The sequence below is a fragment of the Haemaphysalis longicornis genome, unplaced genomic scaffold (assembly GCF_048455015.1).
Source record: "Haemaphysalis longicornis isolate Haplotype H1 unplaced genomic scaffold, Haemaphysalis longicornis Haplotype H1 scaffold_1, whole genome shotgun sequence".
NCBI lineage: Eukaryota > Metazoa > Arthropoda > Arachnida > Ixodida > Ixodidae > Haemaphysalis > Haemaphysalis longicornis.
Window position 1 is genome coordinate 452,254,189 of NW_027526203.1, and position 20,082 is coordinate 452,274,270.

The 20,082-nt window shown below is 44.9% G+C and overlaps 1 protein-coding gene across 5 annotated transcripts in view; it reads right to left on the reverse strand.

Annotated features, from left to right (window-relative positions):
• Positions 1-19,257, reverse strand: part of LOC144156045 (uncharacterized) — a 54,382-nt gene extending 35,125 nt beyond the window's left edge. For 4 of the 5 annotated variants that reach the window (XM_077687823.1, XM_077687825.1, XM_077687822.1 and 1 more), the window contains exons 1-6: positions 19,018-19,257; positions 17,530-18,461; positions 14,635-14,864; positions 12,936-13,074; positions 9,467-9,579; positions 4,707-4,963 (exon numbers count right to left, since the gene is read on the reverse strand). In XM_077687823.1, coding sequence (XP_077543949.1) covers positions 4,707-4,963; positions 9,467-9,579; positions 12,936-13,074; positions 14,635-14,864; positions 17,530-18,461; positions 19,018-19,249 — 1,903 coding nt within the window. In that variant the 5' untranslated portion in view covers positions 19,250-19,257. The remainder of the gene's footprint in view (positions 1-4,706; positions 4,964-9,466; positions 9,580-12,935; positions 13,075-14,634; positions 14,865-17,529; positions 18,462-19,017) is intronic. The other variant, XM_077687824.1, reaches the window with a different exon arrangement.
• Between the last annotated feature and the right edge of the window lie 825 nt (positions 19,258-20,082).

Sequence of the window (20,082 nt, forward strand, 5' to 3'; positions counted from 1 at the left end):
ACCCTCGTCATTATGGAAACAAACTAAGCGAGGCTCCACAAACGTTGATAAAATACGCAAACTAGACATGCTGTACTACCGCTGCTATTGGCAGATGTTTCGTACACTAGTTGCATATAACCAAAGCAGCTAAACTAGCTGAATATCCTCATTTACTCCCTCTTTTAAATAGCAAGAGCAACCTTTAAACCCTTGCAAATAGAAAATGACCATAGCTTATCTGGCACATAATTTTTGCAACTGGCAGGCAGACCAGCCATAACAACAGGTTTGAGATTAGTTTTGACAGTACTCATGTAAAGCAGGAAAGTGAGGATGGTCTGCAAGCACTTCACATGGGCAACATAGCAATTTGGGCATGGTAGGCTGCCCAAACAGGTCATTACTGAATTCTCCTGCAAGCAGATTCAGAAATTATCAACCCTAGTGGCAAAGACAACTGGATTAGAAAACCAGTTCAGGGGATACCCCCCAAGTTTCTGAGAAGGAAAAATTTGACATCCACATGAAATGCAGGTCCAGGGCGAATTTTTCTTCCTCTGCGAAGCTTCTGAGAAAGCTGCACAGCTTTTCTTTTGTAGCCGTAAGGCAGCATTTCAGGCGGACATCAAATTTTCCCTCTGCACAACTGGATTAGGGGACTGTTTTGGTGCCTAGCCACCGAGCCCACAGAAAAGCGCGGTGAGGCGGTGCTCTTTTGTAGCTTGTGTTATTGACGCTGTTCCTTATGATGGCATCGGCCCCTTTAACACAGGGAGCCATTTTTTCTGGAGTGGCAGTGACAGACACCATGAAGCGTTGGTGTCTGCCACTAGGCCATCTTCGAAGTGGTGCAGGGGAGGAGATAATGCGGGGCTGGAATGGGCTGCTAGAAGGGCCTGCCAGAGTGCACTGATGGCTGTGGACACCTGCACGGCAAGGACGACCAGATTAGTGGGCTGTAGCGGTGCACTGCCATCGGGACCACAGAGCAGCACGGGGGGACAGCACTCTCCTATAGCTGGCACTGCTGGCGACGTTTCTGACGGTGCGGCCTGCAAACTCAGCTCGGGGGGCCATTTTTCCCTGGGGAAGTGCCGACAGAAATGACGAAGCGCCTGCTTGATGAAGGGGTGTGAGCCGTCTTGGAAGAAGCAGTGCAGGGAGGGGGAAGGTGGTGCAAGACCAAATGAGCTGCTAGGAAGGCTGAGCAGAATGCACCTGCATAGCAAAGGTGGGATTATCAGACCGTACTGACACACAGCCACTGATGGTGACAACAGATGGTGAAGACCTCCTTCTAGGGCACATGAGTCTGAAAGGACTGCAGCAAAGATTGCTGGGGTGTTTGTCCAAGTACAGAAGTTACCGGCAACAAATTATTGACGAGAAAGAAGTGCATGCCAGGATTCCAAGAATTTCTATACCCATTAGTAAGCACAAAGAATGGTGCTGTCATAATGAGATCTGTAGCACTACTGTGCTGATAGTGTCTTATTCCAAGATAAAAGCTGGCTCACCATTTTGATCCAGAAACAAAAGCCACAACTGAAGCAACGTTTGTGCGAACTTCTTTTTTCCATCAGGCAATGTAGTCATCTATGCTGTTTTACTAAAAGGAAGACCTTCTGCAGCAGAATATTACGACTGATGTGCACAACTGCAGGGAGGCTGTACTGGCAAAGTCAAGATGTTACTGCTTCTGTGACATCTTCGTTAGTAGGCTCACGATACTTGTCAGCCTGCACTTGCACGAGTGCAAACGAGCAAGCAAGCAAGCAAGCAAGCAGAGGATTGAATGCACGATACAGGCATTCATAGGCACACTGCTTGCTATAAAGAAATATACAGAACTTTAATATGTGCTACAGGCAAGCTCAATGGAGCATATGAGCAAGATGCTATAAAAATTGCATTCAGACCTCTCCCATTTCAAAGCTGGTCAAAGACACGTCCCAAAAGGTAAAGCCAGCAGAACCACTAGATATAAAGAACAATGTGTGGGATGAGTCCTACTGCCTGACACAGACATATGCTGAGTTTTAAAAACTATGAAAGTGGAGAGGGACCCCTTAACCATGCAGACAAAACACAAGTTTGGTTCATTCGAAAGATTGCCTCGTTAGAATCATACTGACACCACTTCTAACATAAACTTCGCTTAAATTAAATAAGCTATATAATTAGGAAAGAAGGAAATGGCCATGCGACCCACTAGCTCATTTCCCGCAACAGAACCTACGATGTCACATGTGCCAGCTCTGCAATTAACTGAGGCCGGTAAAAGCAAACGCAAATTAGGCAGGGCTTATAAGCTTGCTGAACAAGCTATTCGCGCTTAAATTTAGGGCACATTCTTTTTATAGCAGTAAGAATGGTGGGATAAATGGTGGAAGTTACGAAAGTACGCGTAAACATAGAAGTACTGATGGGTACCGCTGGCCGATTGGTGCAAGCGACGGTGTCTTACGTGACCATATTTGTCGAGTGAACACAATGTTTCACAAAACGATTATTTTCTGCCTGAACAAAAACAATCCAGGTACAAATACTGTCAAAAACAAAGCAAAGGCAGAAAACAGCTCGCCGTGGTATGGTGGCACCATCTAGGTTGACTTAGGATAAACAAGTCTATGCAGCACACCAAGTTTAACTCTTTCGTTACCACGCCTATTCAAATCGATCACCGGTGATCGATTTATATTGCCTATTTAGACATGTTGTAGTCGTTTCTCCTACACCTAATGCGGCCAGTGGTTAGTCTAGGCGCTGCACTTTTAGAATCAGTTTAACTTTTCCCGTTCTGGCGATATTGAGGTTTTTGACGGTGTTTTTTGCGAGCAGAGGTGAGTTTTTGAGGAAGGGGGCGTGGCTGCTGCACTTGACAAAAAAGCATGCCACTCGTGGTTAGGCTGCATTACCTTATAATTTTTTTTATCAAAAGCCTCCTGGCAAGTCAAGTACCGAATAATGCTGTCAGCTTTGTAATCTGACAGCATTGAGAGGTGATAATTACTTGAAAATGACACCAGCTATTCACTAGTTATCTTTGGTACGGAGAAAGGGTCGCTTTATTCCTCCAAAGCTTATTTCTGATGGTCCCCCGCATGTCTAGCAAGTGTGCCTGGCATTTTCAGCCAGTTTCCATCAGTTTCGGTTTCATTTTTGCATTGCGAAATTCATATTTGGCACTGCTATGCAGTTACCCAACTACTACTTCTTTTGCCATGGCGCCTCCGTAGCCCACTACTGTTCCTCGGAACAAGCATGCTGCTCGTGCTTCCACTTTACCCATGCCTTACTTTTGTGATAACAGCTTCCGCTGAAAGTCGAAAGATAACACTGAGTCGGCGGATATCAGTTCAGACGAGGAGAACGCTTCCAATCGGCCTTGGACACCGCCAGCTGCTCGCCGGGTAGTTTCGTTTTTGTCCGAGGGTATTTTCGGAAGTCTAGTGTCGCTTCTAGTAGCGCTGTCTATTCTGAAAAAGTCTCGAACAACCTTGTAATTGTTTCTTTTCAAAATTGTTAGGTGGCGCTGCAATGTAGTAGGCTCGTAGTGCTGGAATCACTTCATAGCACGACGGCGGCTTGGTAAAAGCTTGCTGGGCACGATTCTAGCGCATTGTACCTTATTCCTGCAAGCAGGGCTACCATAACGAGTCAGAACATGATAATAAACTGCAAATTAAAGTTTTGACTGAGAAGTGATGATCAGAACATCAACAAACATCCACCACACAGTTGGTTTTTAGCTCCAAGCGGATTTTTTCGCATCACTTGCTTGCCTTCAATATTGTGCTGGTCATAATCATTGACAAGGTATTTTTACATCACGTGGAGGCTAACTGGGGCCTTTAATGATGTCAAACCACCAGATTTCTTCCAGAGAACCATCAAAAATAGCAAAATTTGAAATCGAGGTTGGGCTTCACCGCAAGACACGGGCACCAAACGTGCTAACATTTTCTTTTATATCTGACAAATTGTGTCGCGCAACTCAATTTTTTTTCTAGCACAGGTTTTTGAAGTGTTTACCTACAAAATGTATATTCTAAATTTTTTCCACTACTGGTGGTCCATTATACACAACTTCCTATTTTTTATTTTCTCCGACGCCTGGACAAAAATTTTGAATTTGACAATTTTTTTCGCAATCATTATTCATGAAAATATTATTAAAACTGGTGTCATTGGAAAGCGTGTGGAATAATTTGCATTTTATGCCACTGTAGTTGTGCCTAACCAATATGTATAGCACGGTAACATATATGTATAGCGGTAATGTATAGCACGGTATAGCATGTGTATAGCACGGTAATGTATAGCGGTAACAAAAGAGTTAACTTGAAGATCTGTTCTTGCGATGTCATTGCAGACGTCATGAAAACACACGCTTTCGCGAGAAAATCAAAATTTTAGCCTAAATTGATTATTTTTTCAGTGAATAAAGCATCGTTTGCTTTCGGACAAGTGTTGGAATCACTATAAAACACGAAATCTTTCAAATAAAACAAACTTGCATTTTGTCTGCATGGCCCCTTTTAAAGAGGTACACCAAGGGTAATCTACACCAAGGGTAATCTACAATAAGGGTAAAAAGACATTTCTAGCTGAATTACAAAATGGTCACCGACTAACTACACCACCAGCTTTCCCACTTTGGAGGCACTGTGACGGGCTGTGCTGGTAAGGTCAGAGGAAAAACGACAAGCAGAATTCCTTACCACCGTAATAGTAGGTCTGAATCCTTCCTCCGGCCATGGGCTGTGCCTCCAGGATGACGAAATTGGTGTAGCCCTTCTGCGTGAGCTTGTATGCTGCAGAGAGGCCCGCTGCACCGGCGCCCACGATGATGATGCGCGGGTTGGAGACTGCAGAAGGCGAGCCCCGAGCGGAGGGACCAAATGGCTCCCCCTTGATCAGGAGACCCTCCTCCCCTTCGTCTGGCGTGCAGCACGACTCCTGGCCCATGCCAGCTTTGCTGCAAGCAGTCACAAACACACAGGGGTCAGGCAGGCACCGGCAGACCTGCAGGGGGGGAAATGTCCGCAGGGCACACTTCAAGAGAAGCATGACGAATGACAGAAAGAGAGGAAAAAAAGAAATTGCACCTGCTAGAAAGAAGAAACAAGGGTTACAGTATTAACAGAGATCCAAAAGCTATATAAAAAAGGACCACAAAACCCCGTAAAAAGTGAAGTAAAAAGACAATCCATAGCGAAATTCAATGAGAGAAAAAAGAGGCAAGTGAGCATGATTACTCAAATGAATTTGCAAGATAGCAGTTTCTAGCAAAGAGCTATTCACGGTTGCATAATACATGGGGCAGTTTCCCACTAAAGTGGGATCTTGTCCATTATATCCTACACAAGCTGTTCACAATGCTGTGCTAGAATGGACGCGTAGTCAAAGGAAGTACAGCAGCGCAACACTTGCGGCAATGCAAAAACAAACATACCCAGCTAATTCCATTTTGTGTTTTTTTTTTTCAGCAAAAGCCACCAGGTTGGATGATAGACATCCCATTGCACATCACATGAACACACATCACGTGCACACACGCACACGCACAATATATGTCCTACCGTACATCATATGCATCATCACTTGACACGTTTGATGGTGCAGCCCTGTCTTCACGACCCTACTGGCTACCATGTAATGTTTGTTATTCTTTGCAACATGGCACATCTGACTATTAGGAGCTAAAAATAACGTCCCTACTTCACATGTCTTACCAACACTACTGAGGCCATGCAACGCAATTCGCAACATCAGGGACACCAGTCTGCGTGACACCTGTTTGGATGTCACATGGTATTCCCCCATTGCCCGATGCCACTACACATGGTCTTGAGTGGTTCATCAGAGCCTCGCCTTCAAATGAGTAGAGAAATTACCTTCAATAGTTGAAAACCATGTTTTGCAGATCTCCGCCCCACTAGTACGCGAGTGCTGCCACCATTTTTTTTTTGCTTTTTTTTCTCCCCCCCCCCCCACCACCACCACTCCGTTTTTCTGGGCCACATAACTCAGTTTACCCTAACTTTGGAAAGCACCAGTTTTGTTAAAATTACATTTTTATCATGAAACAGGTGGAATAATCCAAGACCCAGAACAAATCAACAAGGCTCTCCTACATCAGATACCATGCTGTTACAGCACAAAACCAAACAAGCTGGGAGATTAGATTTGCTCTGCCAAATGAGTTGTAGAGGCAGCTAACACAATTTACCTTGTTTTCTACATACACATGTGCATGCAGGCAAAAACGGGAAGAAAATTAATACAGGTTGGCTCCATCTCTGAAGTTATGTCAGGTGAAGACTTAAATGCCGCTATGCACCATTATTATCAGCGCAGCCGTTCTAGCGCTGGCCTTGGCGGCAGGCTCTGCTGGTACCGCGTCGCACTCGGAGCAGGTTTCTCCACCCCAAAACAAAATGGTTCCCAGTACAAAAAAACTCACAAGAAAATAAAAAAAAGGTCCTAGGGCCTTTATATTTTGATAAAAGGTGACATATTTCCCTTGACAAGAGATCTTCCCCGCAATACATTTGTGTTTAGAGGTGAAAACGCCTCCAGGTATCATAAGCTTGGTCTTTGTAGGCTGATTTTCCACATTGCCTGTGGCGCAGTGAAGCATGGCCGTCTACAGAGGGAGTGCGAGAACAGAAAATGGATCGAACTCTTGTATTACTGAAAGTATCCGGAAACAAATTATATGACAATTAGCCGCTAAAATGCAAAATGACTAACATTACACACAAGAAAGAAGTCGAAGCTAAACGGAATCTTAGTGGAACTTAGTGGAACTGGGGTTTTTTATTTATTTATTCATTTATTTTATTTATTTAGGTACCCGAAGGGACAAAAGGGGCATCCTATAGGGGGGAATGAGTTTTTATTCTACAGCTTTTCACTTTAAACTGCCTACGAGGGCCTAGTCAAACCAGGATGAGGGTGTGTTACATTAAAAAGCACGTCATCCCTATTTCATATTTGCCGCGCTTTCGAGGCGCTTTTTCAAAAAAGTGCTACGAGTTGTGCCGCGCCTCCGCCAGATGGCGCCACGGGTCCCGCGACCGAGAGAAGACGCAGTGAAACATCCCCCTCGCGAGGGGCACAATCAAATGCAGAGCATTTCCGGGGACGTACGACGTTAAGTAGTTTGCGTTACGTTAATGTTGTTGCACTTGTGGCCACTGCTGACGAGAGAGCGCTCGTCAGCAGTAATTTGAATGAGTCAACGATATAAGGCGCGTTCGTAGTGTCCCATTCTGTGTCGGCTTTGTGGCACAGTGGGTAGAGCACCATGTACATTGCGTTCCGCCCGCAGGGTCGAGGGATCGAAACCGGGCGCCGGATAGTATTTTTTTTTTATATAGTAGGAAGGGGTGCGGTGCGAACTACGGACGTCAACGCGGGTGACATCGTGAGTTACTGAAATGCTCTGCATTTAAAAATTAGACCATCCTCCCGTAGGGGAACCCTGAGTAGTATGCGAAGCAGCCATGGGGTCGACTGAAGTTCCCATTAGTTTTCAGTTCGTCATTTCCGTTGACATGCAGCTTCGCGTGCCTTCGTTGTATCAGTAGCCCAAACGCTGACGGGGCTGAAGAGACGCGCATGCGCAGTAGAGTGCGGACGGCGGACAAGGGAGAGAGGGACACATCCCCGAGCATGAAATGCTCCGCATCTAAAAAAACTGACTGATTGACTACATAGGCGAAGGTCTCACAAGAACATGAAATGCTCCCACGCTGATCTGTCACCAATAATACATATAGCACCCACCATTGCTTTCACCAGCATTTAGATCCTTAGCAAACACCACCATCGCCTCCAAGACATGGCGAAACACTAGTACAGTCATCACATGCAGAGAAACGGACCTATGGAGCTAATAACCCTACATGCCATGTGCTCTTCCCACACCAGCCTAAGTTCAAATTCCACTCACTTTTGTTCCAGCAGATTTTGTTCTCGTGATGGGTGGAAACCAGATAAAAACTATGCAAAACTGTTGGTGAAACTGAGGGTATGAGAACGAGAATGCAAGTACTTATTGAAAAAGTTAAACTTGCCCCCCCCCCCCCCCCCAAAAAAAAAACCCAGCAGGGTGGGGTTGAAAAAAAAAATTTTTGCAGATAATTCAATTTTCCAAAATTATACTGGATGGTTATTTTTAGAACTCAGAGTTATTGAGATGACATGGAACCCTACTTGCGTAGAGGTGACAGCCCTCAAGCAGCGAGTGAACGGTAGTATCCTGCTGCGCAATGCTTTATGGTAAAGTCAACTTTAACACCACTTTGTCTTGCGTTGAAAATGTGCTGCATAGCATTTCTATTGCACAGCACAAGGCCATAAGAAACAAGGAAAAGTTGAAACTTACGAACCGCAAAAATTTAGATTTAAACAGATGAAAATTGAACAGATTTAAAATTCCATTGGCCTGAACCTGAACATATTCACAATTTTTTTCCTAACATTTTGATTAAAATTTGTAAAACAGAACTCCTCCGCTTTGATTAATGAAGATCACAATCACCACACATTTTATAAAAGCCTTATATTTTTCCTGTGCCTTACGCTTCCTGTGCCTTGAATTTTGAAGTTTTCAAAGTATCGCATTGATGCTAGGCAACACTTTTGCATTTATTCTGTGTGCACAACAACTTTTCTAATTATTCTATAGTCTGTCTTTCTTCAAGTATTGATTGATTGATTGATTGATTGATTGATTGATTGTGGGGTTTAACGTGCCGACGCAATGCAGGCGATGAGGCGCGCCGTAGTGAAGGGCTCCGGATTACTTTCGACCACCTGGGGATCTTTAACACCGCAATGTCGCAATGTCGCCGCACCGACAGTGCGCCGCAATGTCGTACACACAGGCGTTTTTGCTCTTCGCCTGCATCTGAAAAGCAGCCACCGCGGCAGGGAATTGAACCCGCGACCTTGTGCTCAGCAGCGCAATGCCTTAGCCACTGGGCCACTGCGACGGGTATCACCAAGTATTCACTGCAGAAAGACGTTTTTGCCTGTAGCTGTAGCTCTGAGAATAAACCAGTCTGAGCAATGAGTGCTTGATCACTTACATCACTACCAGGCCAAAATGACTAGACAACCCTGCACAAATAAATTTACAGTCTCTCACACTTAATACTACCCTGTCCTACGAATCACCCCACTCAGTGTGGTGCTAAAATTGGTGAAAATAAAGATTTTAAAAGTTGGCACGACATCACATGCTTCAGGGACTGCAGGCTCTGCCCGCCATAAGGAACGATAACTTATTTTGCACGCCTGAAGAAATGTAAACCTGAGACCTCAATCAAAACGAGCCCTTCCCATTCCAATCCAGACTTTTGCATCCCCATTTGTGCTCAGTGTTGTCCAGCAACTTTTGCATGCTCCAGTTCTTCCTGTGAGTGCCTTGCATGAAATGGAACAAACTGTAGCCCAGCAGCCCACTCACAAGTAAAAGTCAGCCAGACGATCAGCTTCTCGGATGCCGGACTCGTACGCTCCGTGCACAGTCGAGAAGAAGTGGGGGTGCGTTGCCTCGCCAGCGAAGAACAACACTGGATACTAAAAACAACACGAACATTTCCATGAATGCTCCATTCATGAGCGCACGGCACTTGGGGCAAAATAAATCAGGAGTTAGACCCCGATGGCATGTACAGCATGTTCATAGAGGCACAGCTTTAACCCTTTCTGGGCCACAGTGAGCACCAGCTGTTGAAATGTTTTGTGCGAAACTTGCAGCACGTGAGCCTGACTTGTCCAGGAATGTCTGAACCTCTCATAAAAGGATTGGACAGGTACAAATCATTTTTGTGGATGCATATCTATCTGCGCCATAGGAGGCATGGTATGTCCCCTAGAACCAGTTTTGCTTTATTCCTGCTAGAAACATTCAGAGGCAGGAATAAAAAAAAATGCAGGTTTTGAATAGAGGCGTACAAATGCTCGAAACTTTAAATATGTTCCAAATAGTGCATGCTACCTGATTCAATTCGCACAGCAATTTTACCATTAGAGGTACTTTGATATTATAAATTTATGGATAATAGAATAATAAACGTTAACTCCGCTGCACGACATGCAAACTCTCAAGTTTCATCGCACGGCATGACCATTTGGTTTGGCTTTTCAAGAAGAAGTTTGGAGTGAGTGAGGAATCAAGAGTTATTACTTGCTGGCAACACTTGCAGTGAAGTCATACCAGCCACCAGCATACTTAGCAAGGGCCTCTTTCCAAGGAATGACTGAAGGAAACATCTGAGTATACTTCCAGTATTAACAGCATGCCGAGGAATGTGAATTTTTTTCATGGCAATGTACGCCAAATTTTTGTCCCCCTGATTTGCCATCTTGCCTCAAATACTTTGCTTAAAATTTTTTTGTACTATGTATTGTAATATCAAACTCATGGAAGAAAATGTTTTTCAAGACCGATACCACATTTGCCATGCATTTCCATACAGTTTCACGTGCCCCCAGTGTTGCTTAACAGATACCCCAGTCACACTGCTCCTTGTTCACTGGTCGAATAAGCTGGAGTGTCAACACGAGGCTCAGAGCTAACTGGGCATGCTGACATTGCCCCATTGCATTGATTGATTGATTGATTGATTGCAGGGATTAACGTGCCGACGCAACGCAGGCGATGAGGCGCGCCGTAGTGGAGGGCTCCGGATTAATTTTGACCACCTGGGGATCTTTAACGTGTGCCGAAATCTCGTACACACGGGCGTTTTTGCTTTTCGCCTCCATCAGAAAAGCGGCCGCCGCGGCCAAGAATCGAACCCGCGACCTCGTGCCCAGCACCCATTGCATTGCCAGGAGTGTACAATAAAAAGATTACTTTTAGGCACCTCGACCACAAGGTGCACAAAACTGTTGAAGTTTACCACATCATAAAGAGGGGAAATCGATGTATCAGCCAGCTGTCAATCAAACCACCAGAGAGAGATTCTTGGAAGGCACAAAGTCATGGGCTGTTGATTCTGTTCTTGCTCACAGCGTACTTTGTGTCACGTGGTTTCCTCAGTATACTATATGTAATGTGTTTTTGCTTGAATTAAAAAAGAACCAGTTGACAGTCACAGCCTGCGTGTCTTATTACCTCTGTCCTCATGTGCTTGTGCTGTAATACATGCAAGATGAAAATAACTGACGCATGCCTAGCTTCTCAAAAATAGAGATTATTCAGCGGGCTAACCAATTTTATGGTTCTGCCAAGGTTTGTCGTGACATCAGCAGCCATCACTTCATAACATGGAATTGATATTTATTTGATGTCACTGGAAAGTTCTTGTCTACAGGAAAGTTCTTGGCATTAACCCTTAGTGGCTAAAGATATTTAGTTGTACTCACTCATTAGAATGCTAATGCAGGTGAGGAGCTCATTTATGACCAGAACATGACAGAAGCTGGCGACATCGATGGCGAACCTGTGTTATTGACGGCTAGGGCAACAAGTACAGCATGACAGCCCGCCTTCTCTTTTTACCCCCGACTGGAAGCTGATGTTGGAATTTAAAGACCAGGGCAGGCAGTGACAGTTTGAAGTTGTGTACCCCAAATGCCTGCTGCACACAGTACACTCGAAACAAAAGCACAGCATCTTTTGTTGAGTGTAGCAGTTGTGAACAAAGTGGTCTGGTAAATGGGTAATAAAAATCAAATCCCCTCCATCTAATGACGACGATGGTTGAAATGCGAAGCTTCCTTGCATTCAAAAATCAAATGGCGAAGTGTGCCAAAGTCAAAGCCACTGCAATCAAAGTCAAAGCGTCAACGATCGATAATGCAAACTGCTTGTCCAACTCAGACGCCAGCAAACAAATCCTTCACGAGAAAGCCGAGTGCTTCTCCTCACCCATCATTGACCGTATTGGAATGGCGCAATCAGATAGACACCTGCTTCATAATGCGACAGACCCAAGTTCGTGTCAGACTACGGGAACCGTTTTTTTTTTTTCATCATCATCCTCACCATCACCGCCACTACCACCATGTGCCCTCCCATTGCGTAAAGTTGGCTTTCTTGCAGAGAATTTTGGTTATGGCGCCGCCATCAGTGAGACCAAGAAAGCTTCGCTTTAAAAAGCTATGCAATAAGTTGCGAGACAACGGCCCACTATAATGTGCGCAATGTTGGTTCCACTCTTAACCTTAGCCCTAATCTGGCCCTGACAATGCTGCGGATGGTAGCATATTCGTAGTCGGGCACTTATGTACTGGTACAGGCCAACTGTCAATACTTTAGTTGTGTCTCACTAACAAAGTTCTACTGCAACTCAGAAACTATTAGGAGATAATCAGATACTCTAGCTGCTATGTCCTTTATTTTCAGGCAGGGCAACTGGCACTGCTTCAACCTCTATGCCGGCCGTCTTTCCATTTTCTCTACATGTGATTTCGGCTTGAGGATTGTTTTTAATTTCACCGCCCAGACCTGATCCCTTCCACTTCACCAATTCCACACATGCAATTAGAAGGATTGAAGTAGCTGACTGACCTGTTAAGCATGGACTAGAGGGACATTTGTCACAGTCCACATGACAGACAGATGGAAAAGAAGCTAAAAGTTGTGCCCCCTAATTTTTGTAGAGTAGCAAGGTCACTTAATTATTTTTGAAAATGAAAAATGAATTTTATCTCCAAAAATCATGCAACCCAGGTAAATTTTTTAAGGTGCAGCAATCATTTTTTTTTTTCCAAATTTACTACAAGACCTTCCACTTTACACACTGTAGACTACAAAATAGTCCGGATACAGGCCACTTGCAAGAGTGTCAACACAGCCTGGGCAAATGCAATCTGAAGACTGGTGAGAGGTGTGGGAGAGGTTAGGAAACAATGCAGAAAAAAAAAAAAATGCTGCTAGCAGTGACTTGCAGGTGGCATCCGAGCAAGTAGGGAGAAATACATACCGTAACCTCTGTCCCACAGTGCACTATGGGCTCGCATATTGGTTCAGCCAAGTCTCGGGGGAGGGCGCCTGTTGTGTCGCATGACACGGAGATGTACGAATAAGAACCTCGTGAGTAAGGATCTGAGTGCCATTTGCTCCTGTTAACAAGAAGTAGAATGGGCAAGGGAAAGCAAGCATTCTTGATACAGACAAAACTGTTCCCATCTTTGAGCACAACAAAATAATGCTGCAGAACTCCTGCAAGACAAGTCTTATCTTTTATCATGCACTCCCTTTACCTGCTCAGCTTATTCTTTCCCACACACACAAAAAAAACCTGCACTTCAAATAACTTTCCCTTTCTAACTACCACTTTTTTTCAAATGAAATGTTGCAAAGCAAGCAATTGCAGCTAAATGTTTATTCACACAAAATTGGTAACGTTATTTAACATATGCCAAATCTTACCGAGAAAACACGACAGCATTTCTTGGTCAAAGACCAATTACTATAGAACACCGGACATGAAAGAAAAATACGAGGCTCAGACTGCCTTTTACTCGCAGCAGTGGCACACCAAAAATTAGCGACACCTCATCTCCCTCATCACAAGCACATGGAACAGAATAAGGAATGGGGCCCCACCCAAGAGAAGCAGTGGCATCTTGTCCTGCACCTCACTCACATTACAAAAAAAGAGAGGTCATGATCCCGTTCCCCATTCAGGATGGAGACTAACTGCATGCTCTAACAGCAATGCTTTCAGCCTTGAAAGTGGCTGCCCTCAGACAGAGTTAGACGAGGACACAACATCTGGTTCCTTTGTCTGAGCCACATACAATGAATGCAGGAAAGATCCGGAAGAGCCAGTGGGTGGCAAGCAACTAACAGGTCCCCCTTCCCCTAGGGCTCACATGTGTTTGCACGAGCTTGGATGAACGGTGCATTAACAAGAGGTCAGACATCTGCACTCTCCAAGCTTCCCCGCAAATCCCCATGAGCCCCAAAGCGACGCGACCATGCAAGTGGACCAGGAGCAATGTTGTGAAGGGTAGGCCAGCAGCACGCCATTCAGAAGGTCTGCATGGGACAGATATGGCCCACAGGCTCTGGTTAGGAGACCCTTAACTTAGAGCAACTAGTCTGGCTTCGCATGGCCCACGGAAAGCCTAGAGGTGGTGCCTGAACTTTAACAATGCAGAGAATGTCCAAGTCCTGTCGGGTCTCGCAAGACCTAATATATTGACACGACATTGGCTGTGCACAAGGCCATGTGCAGAAGTAGCAATGTCTGCTTTGCAGATTCCCACCCTGAGTGCTTGTATGTGATGGTGGTGAACTGGGAGTGCATACCTGGAATGTCAAGCCAGTGATGTGTTTTTTAACTTTGAGTGCACTTCAAAGAGTTTTGTTAGATGGCAGACGTGTGGCAGCAGCAATATACATTATACCATATACCGCATGGTTCATAGTAGCTTCCTTCTGCAGATACTTAATGAGAGGTCTCTGTGTATGCAAAATTAAAGTTTACAAGCAAGTATTGAATGGACAGCCCATATGTAAAAGAGGACTTATTGTTGGGAGTATTTTTACAGTGAAGTTCCGACGTCGCGGTTGGCTCCTGTTCTGTTGGTGTCAATGCTATTCAGGAAAATTGATCTATATGGTAACATCACACCGTCTGTAGAAAAATTATTTAAATACTGCACGCCACATACCGCTCCAGCCCAGACGGCAGGGGCAGATTCCTGTTTCCGAGAACCTCGATAAGCACATTGTGGCAACCAACACGCACATCATCATCACTCAGTGTTTCCATGTACTTGGCTCCTTCTCCAGTTATCCACGCACACAGCAGGTTTGGTTGATTGCGCACAGCATTGAATCTTCCGATGTATCTGAACCATGAATTGTTGAGCTGGCCGTGTGTAACCCACGCAGACATGTCCTGTGAAAGGAATTAAATTGGTGGCATACTTTTCACCAACAAAAACTTACTTTGATCATGCTACGAAACTTCAAGGATGCAAAATAGTTGTTGCACACAACTGCAACACATAGACACACAAACACACCCACAAAAAGAAATTAGTTGGCTTTAGCTTGCCCTGAATATAACTGTTCTTGCCTATATAAGACACACGCCTGAGAAATCGCCCACTTCTGGAAACCACGCGACCACTACTCACCACACAGTGCCTGTAAAGCTAACCTAAGTTGCCATGCAGCTTTGCTTTTCAGTCACTCAAAGCTGGGTGCGAAACATATATTCGTACAGGCCCACAAAATCAACTGACTTCTCACCATTGGAAATGTGAAAAGCAGCACTTTTATCTTGGCCACAAATCTGCTAGGAATTGAATTTAAGGGACACGGAAATGAGTTTGTGGAAAGCCTATTTGTGGCTACATTGTGCTGTTTAGCCAAGCTCATCTAAAGCACGGCCGCTAAAAGGAAGTTAAGAGCCTTAGTCACTGCGTAATCGGTGGCAGAGGCGCAAACATCATGTGCAGCTGCCACAGAAACTACTGCAGTGGAGTCATACAGAATTTTTGTGCTATCTCAGTCTCTGAAATATTGATTTTCATGAGTTCTTGGCTAACATTGAATTTATTTGCTTACAGCCATGTTGTACAGGTAATGCCAACAATCTGCTAAATATAGCCCCACACACTTGCAGAGATAATGGTGCGAGAAAATTGGTACTTCGAGATGAACTTTCCTCGTTAAAAATTCACAAAAATTGGCTGAAAAACACTGGAAATTACCAACACATTCCAGACTTCGGTGTGATGAGAAGCTCAGATACCCTTTACATGCAACTAAAACTTCTAAAAAATAAAATAGGCAAATGCAAATGGGCATGCATTCAGAGTAAGCCAGACATTAGCGGGAATTGAGAAAAAAAAAAAAAAACGTTTCGGCTGTGCCAACCTTGGAATATCATGCGAAAGCAGCACACACCCCTCCTTTTTTGCCGCCTGCTGTCAAGCCATATCAATTGGATGACTGGATTCAGCGAGCCACTTACACTAAAGTGCATGCACAGAAACTGAGCCATCAGGCCCAAGTGAAGCAGCCGTTGAACCCTTGCCTAGTCACGTGGTGCTGCAATGGCGAGGCTTGGAGCAAGCGCAGCTGTGACAGCTGCGCTCGCTGACCAGCAGACCACATGACATGATGTCACACGCCGCTGAACAGCAGACCACATGACATGATGTCACACGTGTCAAGGTCATTACGACATGATGAACAACCTTGCAAGACACGGCGTAGAAGAGCTTTAGCTCTAAAATACTGCTTTAAACGAATGCACGATGAAATGACGACAATACAGTAGTACATATTTTGCATAATTTTTTTTTTTTGCGCGTTTTCGAATCTGTCTCAGTACTCAATGCTACACTTGAAAACAACACTTGCCTGCTTTGCTGGCAAAAAATTTCACCATGAACCACTGATCATTACTGCCTTGAGTAGGTGGTCGTAGGGCCGGCATACACGTTAAACAGACCAAGTCATAACAGCAGATCTATCCAGCGCTAAGCCCCCGAAATGTGATAGCTTACGCTATCTTCCCATTGAACACCACTGTTAGTGGGGCATCGAAGCTAAGTGCAGATCGATTTTACATTTCTGACAGCCCGTACATCAAACAAGCACTCACGTAAAATGTGGTGTTGGACAAACATGACTATCAAATACAATCCTTACAAGATCCGAGCCCAAATGAGCCAACACCTCAGGCCAATACTTTTTTTTTCTCATAGTCACAGAAGAAACATACAGCCAAGACGTTTTGCAGTCACGATTCAGAATTTCTCATAGCATGAAAGGCATTTGCAGCAAGTTACAACATTTTGTATGGGCACAATCTGCTGCAACAGCTAATTAAATCATAGAGTTTCATACTAATATATACTAGAGGGAAATCTGTCGCTGCAGTCGCGGGCTGCCGTGGGTGGCGCCATTGCCGCTAGCGACGTTCCTCACCTACTTGACTTAGCTAGGCATATGGCTGCTTTTTTTGTCTCGAAGCCGAAATCAACAAAAAAGGGTAACACTTTTCTCTCGTTCATTGTGCATGAAGCTTCTAAATAATCAATGACAAGGAAATCTTTTAGGAGGTTCAATTGTATAATAACAAAACAAATTTTATAAACCTTGTGCAGTAATATTGTTGCTTTTTTGCAGCCAGAGGCAACTTTTCAGCCTGTTCATGAGCCATGCCAAAGACAAGTGAAACAACGTGCCAGCCCAGCACATGATGGAACGCTCGCTGAAGCGCGGCTCCCCTAGACAGTGGCGCCAGATTTCCCTCTAGTATATAGTAGTGTAAAACTCTGAATTAAATAGGCCAACTATCTATGACAACTTTAAAGCCCAGTTTTAAACAAAAAAAATTGAGACCATTTTTAGAAATCTTACTAGCTTTGTTATAACTAGCCTCGACAGTGATAAAATGGCCTCTTAAATTACACCTAACATCAACACAATAACTCACACCATCCAAGAATCCTACACAGACTATGGTATGTGGCTCTGCACAGTGGCCCTGTGCAGTGGCCCTACCGGAAAGAAATACTATTAAATGAAAGAAAAGGCATGCTCACATCTGCCACCACCTTGTTCCCACAGTGGTTGAAACCGTCAAGCCACAGGACTTGAAAGACATCACTAGGTTTCCAGAAAGGCACGTCGTACTTGAGAAACACCTTGTTCACTGTGCCAAAGCCCAGTGAACGGATGGCCAACAGCTTCTTCTCCGGAAGCGAGGGCTCAAACATGCGCGAGGCATTTGCCTTGAGACATCCAAGTGGCAGGGTGACGATCACGTGGTCGGCTTTATATGCACTGCCGTCTTCGCAGGCCACAGTGATCACAGGCTTGTTGCTGCCAAGAGGAACTGGTGCAAAGGACGTCTTCAGGTGGCTCTGCGAACTTTTCACAGCGGGATAAATGTTGGAGAGACCTGCCAACGACGTCGTCACACTGGTCACACACTTGTTATACTGCAGCCACTCAGAAGGAACGCCTTGCAAGATAAGATCCACAAACTTTCCATACCCATACTTCAGCTCAGTCACGATATTTCCGTCACACTCGCGGTACTGTCCAAAAAACAGCGCAGAGACATCTGTCAGGCAGCTGCACCCTTGAATTTCTTGCTGAAACCTCATGGCCCAGTCATAGCAGGCTTCAATTAGTTTCACCTTGTCCTCGCTGAAACCGTTCTTGTCTATGTAGTCGAGGATGCTGTGGCGTAGAAAGTGGCCAACCGACTTCTGGAAAGCGCTTGGCACGTTGCAGTCTCGGCCTCCACTCGCTGTCATTTTCATGCACTTGTCGACTGCCTCTAGAATAAGGGAGCTAACTTCCGTGGCCACGCCACTTTGCTCCTCATTCAGCTGAGGCCAGTTGTAGAACTGTTCCAGGTAGTGCGGGCCATTGTGATCGACCAACCCGTTCTCGTTGGCAATTTGAAAAACTGCATTCCCATCTTGTCCGTGAATCCACTGGGCCCCGCACTCGATGTAACTATCACCTTCGCAAAAACAAAACAGAGACGTGCGAATCAGCACGCATTCAGAATAAGGAAGGTATCAGTGGAACAACCGAGTAAAACAAACAAGAGTCTCCCCAAATTACCGTATACGTCTAGTACAAGCAAAAGTCAAGTTCAAAACTAAGTTTTCAGTAGCTCCTGCAACTCCGTAGAATAAGATTTTTTATATTAATTTTTTCAAGGAATATGCATAAAAATAAATGTAGCGTAGTTCAGAACAAGGGCACTGAACAAGTTATAAAAGGATAGCTTACTATTGTCACTTAACACTCACTACTTTCTGGGATTAACATGCTTCGCCAATTGCAAGACAACGAACTACGCACCCCTAGAGGGGCGTGTCCAAAAGGACACCAAAGTTGAGCAGTAAATAGGGCCCAAGGAGGGAACTATTTCACGTAAGACAGTGGTCCCAGCAGGGGCCCGGGCACACCAGGTATTTGAAGGGGCGTTCCAGTTCCTTTCTAGTTCTTCCAGTAATTACCAGGAGCTATAGATAAGGTTCTAATCAAAAGGATCACAAGGATGGGCTCACCGAAGGCTTTCGAATACGTTCGACCACCTGGCCTGTCCCTGGCTTCCAAGATCGTGACATTTCTAAAGCCGTGTTCATAAAGGCGATTCGCCGCTGTCAGTCCAGCAACACCGCCGCCAAGGATTAAAACTCTGGCAGTAATTTCATTACGACCGCCTTCAACGAACAGGTCCTCTGCAGAAGCCATTCCCGCCTTCGTTGGCTGTTCCCGTGCGGACTGGCTTGCCTGCATACCGGCTTAGCCATGCGCCAAACTTATTTTCATTTCTGCAGTTTATGCAAGATAAAATTACTTTAGATAAACACCGCTATGCCATGAGAATTTTTTTAAAATTAATGCGTTAGACCTTTTTTATTTGTTTCCACAGTTAATTTTTTTTAATTCTTGTCTAGGCGATCCCACTACCAAGGTTACTGGGGTTACTGGCGGTGAGATGTAACGTACGTTGTCCAGAGTACACGACAACCCAGACAACGTACGTTGTCCAGAGTACACGAAGGCGGCTTTTGTGCTAATTTCTGTAGTAACCATCGATCTTTAACGATCTGACTCTCAGCCCGAACAATTATGACATGATTACGGTGTTGAAGGTGTGATATACTCGCCAACGAACAATAGTATTCGTGCATATATTACATGAATCGAAACCGATAAATATTTCCAAGCAGCTCTTTATTGTTTTCCACCCCTTCCAAGCGTAAAGAACAAATCCGGGTCTACTCGGGATGGCGGTGTATGAATCGAAGAAAATTACTCTTACTTTCTTGTCCTGGACTGAGGACCCGGCCCACTAATCAGCTCGATTTTTGTGTTAAATGAAGTTTTTTCTCCTCTACTCCTCCTCTTCAGTGCAGTTTTCCTGCGAGTGCCCCGCAGACCCCTACCCCCCCTTCCCCACCACCACCCACTGGGAGCAGGCCTTGGGGAGCTCTTACGCTCTTACCTCGTGGATCAACGGAACCTGTCGCAACGGGCACTACAGGTCGCTTCGGCCATTTGGGCTAAGGTCACCTCCCCCCCAACCTGAATCCGGTGTCTCACCAATAAAGTGTTTTTCTCTCTCT